Consider the following 6,746-nt stretch of genomic DNA (forward strand, 5'->3'; position numbering starts at 1 on the left):
TTATAAATTTGTATTGTCCCCACTAAAAAAACTCTAGATATATCTCTTGTTATTAGGGGTGGGAATAGGCCAGGTCAGGCCAGACTTTGAAAGGCCTGAGTCTAGCCTACGATGAATCTTTGAGGCTTGAGCTTGGCGTATAGCCTATCAAATACTTTTTATTTTGGCTCGGCCTGGCCTTTTTAAAAGGCCTGATAGCCTTTTTAAAAGCCTTCTTCACATTTAATATTATTATGGATGAAGTAGGAACGTAATAGGAAAGTTAAAGAAAAAGGAAAGTCAATAAAAATAATAAGGAATATAAAAGGACACATAACTCATACCTAAATTGTAATTACATTTTTACTTAATTATAGGAATAAAAGTTATGAAGGTAATCAAAGTCTGATAGTTTTTAAAAAAATAATTGTACCTAAAAAATAATATCATATATATATATATATATGTCAGCCTATCAGGCTTATAAGGCTTTTTAATAAGTCTAAGCTTGGTCTATTTAATTTAATAGACTTTTAAAAAAGCTTGAGTCTAGGCTTTTAATTAAATAGGCCAGTTCAGACCAGACTTTATGTAGGTCAGGCCGTAGGCCCCTGTAGGCCGGTCTGGCCTATTCTCATCCCTACTTGTTATCATTACCATTGTTGTCACATCTATCATTACTAACACCTTTATCATCGCCATAACATTGTTATCATCACTTGTTAAAGTTGTTATCACTATTATCATTATACTCATTATTGTTATTGTCGTTACTATAACCCTCACTAACACCCTGTGTGTTAATAGTTGTGATGACAATAATTATAATAATGATAATAATGAAAAAAATAAAGATCAAGATGATGATAATGATAACAATAATAATAATAATAATAAAATGATTACAATAACAACGATGACATTAAATGTTGTGGCAAGGAGGAAGGCAAGGTGATCACAATGACAAGAGTAGGAGCAGGTGTCAGGGGATTTGAAATTTTATATATTTTATATTTTCTAGTAATTCGTAAAAATTAAACTAAAAAATACTTTTTAGAAAATCATATATAATTTTAACAAAAGAGTACTTTTTCATTTGACATAATTTATATTTGTATGCACTAGAGGTTGGATACGATTAGAATTTATCCTGTCTACTCTCATATCTGTAACAACTGGGATTGCAAAAAATATGTTAAAAGGAGAGTCGCCACCAAAGTTATTTTTAGGGAAAAAAACATTGAAAAATCCTTTAAAAAATGGTTATTGCTAATGCTAAAAGGCTTTTGCAACAATTAAATCGGAAGTGCATCCAAAAGTAATTATTGTTGACCTTTATAGCAATTGTAACAACTAAATTAGAAGTGCATCCAAATAGTTACTACTAAAGCTTCATATACGTAAATAACAAATTATACAGTTAGGAATGAAAATAGTGATTTTAAGTCTAAAAGAAGATTCCAGAACTTTTATTTCTCCAAAAATTATATGACTGTACAACATTTTTAAGTAAAAAAAATAAAGTATTTTTGTACAAGGTGTCAATTTTTATCATATCTAATGTTTATACAATGGATCACTACACATATGACATAATTATCTCATGCAATATAATATATTTTTCCATGCCATACCAAACATTGCATAATATATTGATGTTATCATCTTATACAATTAGGTCTCAAAGTTAATAAGTCTTATCTAACTTGCGTACCAAAGAGGCTCTTAAAGAACCCTACCACTCCAATACTTTTCAAGCCTACAATGTTGTAACGTGTGATAAAAATCTCACTCTACCTTAACCTGTTTTCTGTACGAAGGCTTTGATGTCAAATGCATCACCAGCAGATGTCTTCGTAATGACACCCTGCTCAAAGAACATGAAATGGTTAGAGAACAAAATGCAACTGAACCCCATACAAATTATGCAAGTCAAGGAGGGAAGGGCTAAGAAAGAGTGAAAGACCTTCTCAGTGATGATCCCCGATATTAGATTAGCAGGAGTAACATCAAAAGCTGGGTTCCACACAGAAATTCCTGAGGCAGCAATCTGCTCTCCAAGTCCTCCATGTGTGTTCAGCAATTCCTTGGGAGACCTCTCCTCAATGACAATTTCTTGTCCAGAAGAAAGTGATAGATCAATGGAAGTTAGGGGTGCAGCCACATAAAAAGGTACATTATGAAACTTAGCGGACAAGGCAACGCTGTAGGTTCCAATTTTGTTGGCTGTGTCACCTGCAATGTCATATAGAGGAAGACGAATCTGATTATAGCTTTCATGCTCAAGCAAATTATAGCTTATTTTCATTGTAACTCAAAGTACCATTTGATGCAACCCGATCTGCCCCAACAACAACAGCATCCACATGTCCTGCCTTCATTAATGCAGCTGCAGCAGAATCGGCAATAAGAGTTCCTGGTATTTTTTCATGCACCAACTCAAAGGCAGTAAGTCTAGATCCCTGCAATTAAACATTATGATTGGTAAGCAAAAACCTCCAAATCAATCTAACTTTGATTTCATAGTGTGCAGTCAATGGAAATGTCATTCTTAACACAGATAGCCTACATGGCTACATTAATAAAGGTTAGATATGCATTCTCAAAAGTCAAAACTACTACAATCTTCAGCTATCATGTCATCAATCCACTGCCCCTGTCCAAAAAAAACACATAAAAATACAGGACCACTGTAATCAGCAAGATCATCACCTGCAATATTTCTGACTCTGGTAATGAAAATTAGTATTTTGGTTTAATGGGCCCCATTTTTTTTCCTCATCTTTTCCCTTTTTAAATGAACGACAGATGACTAGGCTGACAACCTAAGCTCAAATATAATAATTTGATAAACTACAACTATCACTAAGATACAGATTGAAGAATATCTGTTAGTTGAGTGCTCTTGTTCAGAGATCCATGCTACATATAGAAACTTTGAAGATGGATAGAAACCAAAAGGTAAATACATCATTATGGTTCAGTTATGTTCTCAAGTCATGCCATTAATCCTAGTTGTCAAATAATAAAACATAAAACAACTTATACAGATCATCCTATTTAAATATAACTTAGAGGATGCATATTCTCTTAAAAGAGCTCTGGGTATACCTAAATTTTGAATATACTAGGGAAAAGTGCACTCACTTGATTAAATGGGCGTGTTTCTGTGCAATAAGCCCTTTTTAGAACTCCGGCACTATGAAGTGCACGGATGACACCCAGAGCAGTACCATATCCAGCTGTGGCTAGACTGAGTATTAATCAAATACAAGTACAAGTGAGTCCAAACACCTCATCACTTCATTTGTCAAACAAGTAATAACTTATTTTTTCAAATTTGAAGGACTAAACTGATTTTTTTTCTCTTTTAGATTTGGGAGACCAAAACTGGATTCACCCCAAATTTCAGGGAATAAAAAATATAATAAGACCTTGTACTATAATAATAAGGGATGGTACTGTAACAGGCACCTTCCAGTGTTGCAATGAGTCAAAACAGAAAGCTTTTGTTTCTCTGTTTGTTGTTGAATAATACTAGCTCCATAAGAACCAATAGCTCTATTTGACGCAACATCATCCTCAAGCATAACTTCAGCAGCATCTATATACACCTATGAAGTAATCCAGTAGATTCAGCTTCAAATCGCCAAACCAAAAATAGGAGTAAAAAGTGTAAAAAAAAATGTATGTTCCTTTATTGGCAAGAATTCCTTAATTGTAAATTTTAGATATACTTGGAAAACACTCCTTCCCTCTGAAGTGGTAGCAGCAGCATTTGATATCACTTCTTTGAGTTTTGTCGCAGCATCTGATAGGTTCACTGCAGTTGGCCGACTGCAGTATTAAGAAAGGAATCATTATGCTTGAAACTTGAAAGGAACTTCACAACAACCACATCAACTTCTTAAAAAAAGACTTCAATATGCCAAATGCTATGTACTAGGCAATGACATACTTATATTAATCAAAATAAGTAGACTGCTGTCTTAGAAATGCAGAGAATCGGAAATACCTTGTGACAAGATATTCTAATTTCTTCTGCAGCAAGGATACAGCATCAGTAGCTGACCCATTAAAATCTAAATTGAACACCTCCACAGCCAAAGAGAGTGCCGCTGCAATTGCAATAGCAGGTGCTCCCCGGACCACCATTTCCCGTATGGCATTCCTGAGAAGGTTATTAACATTTAAATATTTGAATCCACTAACTGAAAAAATTAAGATCATAATCCAAATTCTAGAGGCTCTTTCAAATCTGTTACTATGGTAACATGACAATTGACCTCTTAAAAAGTTATCTATAGTGATCCAGCAAAATTCAAGGCAGCAGAAAACCAAGTCAGGTAGATTGACTACGTGCCCATGTAGCAAACTACAAGAACCAATTCTCTCACCATGAGACACATTTCAGTATAAGATCTATGATTAATACTAGTGTGTTTGATTCAACATAAAAAAATTCAAGTCTCTAGTCAAAATTTATGTAAAAAAAGTGAAATAAGACACAGAACTGACAGAAGCTAATGTACCAAGCTTCCACCACATCAAGTACTCTGTATCCACATCCAAACATGCAGTAAAATTAATTTGGCACACATCCCAACTGCATTCAACAATTTAAAAACTGATTCTATCAAAATCAATTCTACCAGACTTTAAATGCATGTTTGGTAACACAATTGCCAACAAGCAATCCACGTCAAGCAGAAGCTACAAAGAGCAGCTTAAACGTTTTTTTCTCAAATAGTCAAATCTAACATGGAAAGAGCAGTGAGACTTGGGTTGGGGACACGTATCCAAACACACAATAAATCAAACAAGCCGTGCCCGGAGAGGGAACATTTGGAAGAACTTTTATTGAACGTATTCGAGTTCATCTTAACATACAAGCCCTTAAATAGGTGTTTGCCTAAACCTTACCCTCCTATAAGCCTTGTTTTCCTTCTTTAGTTTATTTCAACAAATTCACATTGAGACTTATCCAAACAAGCTTTTTTCACAAAATAAGCACTTAATTACAACCTGTAAATGCAATAATCACATTATTACTCCCTTTACAACTCAAACAAAGCATCAGCGATGGCACAAACAAGTTTCTTTCTCCCTTCAAATTCAACTAGAATAATATCTTACCAGCCATCCGTTGAATCCCGAATTTCCAAGTAAACTGTCTCCAGAGGGAGCTTTCTCTGCAGAAGGTAAAGATCAAAACAAAACCGAAACGAAATGCATGGTTGTCAGCATCCGTACGGTAACATTCCTATCACTAATTAAGTCACGCTTTGAAATTTAAAAGAAGTTGAAAACGCAAAATGGTTTTGCATGCGAAAAATCGGCGAAGGGAAAGGGGAAATGGAGAGAAGACCTGATCGAGAAGCTGGAGGGAACCGCGCTTGTAGCATATGGCTTGGAGCGTTGTGGCTGCAACTTCGTTGGACTCAAATGCCATGCCTCCTTCGCTTTCCGAAACAGATTCTGCGTTTTTCTTAGGTTTCGGTTCCCAAAACCAAGAGAGCTTTACTTTGCTACTTTCCAGGAACTGCGTGCAATGAACTTGTAATCATGCTTTTCTCTTCTTTTATAGTAGATTCTTTCGCCACCAGCAGCCAATTTGTCTTTTTAATTTCCCAAGCCTTTGGTCCAAGAAATTTTTTAAACGTTGAACAATGACTAAATTTGTTTGTTATAATAAATATTCGTTTCAAATATAATTTTGTTATTTCTATTTTATTTAATTTATAATTTTGATTTTTTATTTTAAAAAAATTATAATTTTAATCCCCTTGTTTTAAAATATAAATATTTGATTATCATATTTTAAAAAAATTTGTAATTTTAATTCTTGTATTATAGAAAACCCATAATTTTGGGTTAATATTTATTTTTTTTCATGTTTTATTTCTTTTATTTTTTATTTTTTAACTAATTAAATTATTTTTTTATGTTACCTTAAATAAATATGTTAGATTTAGGGTTCATACAAATTAAGTTTATTATGAATAATAAAATTTACAATGAAGGGATTCAAAACGCTCTTAAGCTTACTCAACCACAACTCAACAAACAAACAAAAAAAGCTCATTAAATCCAAAATAAAAAGTTCCCTTATAAAGGAAACAACAAGTAATTGTCTAACTGAAAATGGTTACAACATAAAAACATAAAACAATTACAGTTACAATACACCAGATTGGACACTCCCTTCTATGTGAGTGGACACTCCACTAAATTATAAAAGATTGGACGACTAATACATAAGACAAAAGTACTGGACTAGACGACCAATGTTATCATCCACCCTATCTTTATCATCCATCGTTCAACAACCAACAATCTCCACCTTAGTTCAATAACATTTCTGAATTACAAGCAACTCAATTCATTTCCAACAATCTACGTTAAGTAAATTCAGACAGTGCATGAACTTGCTACTTGGAACAGGTTTCATGAATATCAATTGGATTATCCCTTGTATCAACTTTCTGGATTTTGATCCTCTTCTCAATACGGATGAAGTGATATTTAATGTCAATGTGCTTAGTCTTCTCATGATGGACTTGATCATTGGCTAAGCAGATTGCACTCAGACTGTTGCAGAAAATGATAGCATTTTCATGTAGAAACCCAAGACTGCTAATCAAATCCTTCTATCACATCCCTTCATTTGTTACTTTTGCCAAAGCCATGTACTCTACATCTATAGTGGATAAAGTCATTGTAGGCTGAAGTGTTGTCTTCTAACGAACAAGAGAGTTGTCAATCAT

The 6,746-nt window shown here is 33.8% G+C and overlaps 1 protein-coding gene across 2 annotated transcripts; it reads right to left on the reverse strand.

The window, feature by feature from the left end:
• Positions 1-1,567: 1,567 nt before the first annotated feature.
• LOC114368787 (methylthioribose-1-phosphate isomerase) lies at positions 1,568-5,560 on the reverse strand. 2 transcript variants are annotated; one of them, XM_028326043.1, is made up of 9 exons: positions 5,348-5,553; positions 5,116-5,171; positions 3,995-4,150; positions 3,717-3,816; positions 3,454-3,593; positions 3,127-3,232; positions 2,303-2,441; positions 1,946-2,214; positions 1,568-1,846 (listed from the first exon to the last, which is right to left on the reverse strand). In XM_028326043.1, the coding sequence occupies exons 1-9, from the start codon at positions 5,429-5,431 to the stop codon at positions 1,778-1,780; spliced, it is 1,119 nt and encodes a 372-aa protein (XP_028181844.1). In that variant the 5' UTR covers positions 5,432-5,553; the 3' UTR covers positions 1,568-1,777. The 2 variants fall into 2 exon arrangements, with proteins under 2 accessions (XP_028181844.1, XP_028181843.1); XM_028326042.1 differs by having other exon boundaries at positions 1,568-2,214; positions 5,348-5,560.
• Between the last annotated feature and the right edge of the window lie 1,186 nt (positions 5,561-6,746).

Source organism: Glycine soja, chromosome 9 (genome assembly GCF_004193775.1).
Source record: "Glycine soja cultivar W05 chromosome 9, ASM419377v2, whole genome shotgun sequence".
In the NCBI taxonomy this organism is placed as follows: domain Eukaryota; kingdom Viridiplantae; phylum Streptophyta; class Magnoliopsida; order Fabales; family Fabaceae; genus Glycine; species Glycine soja.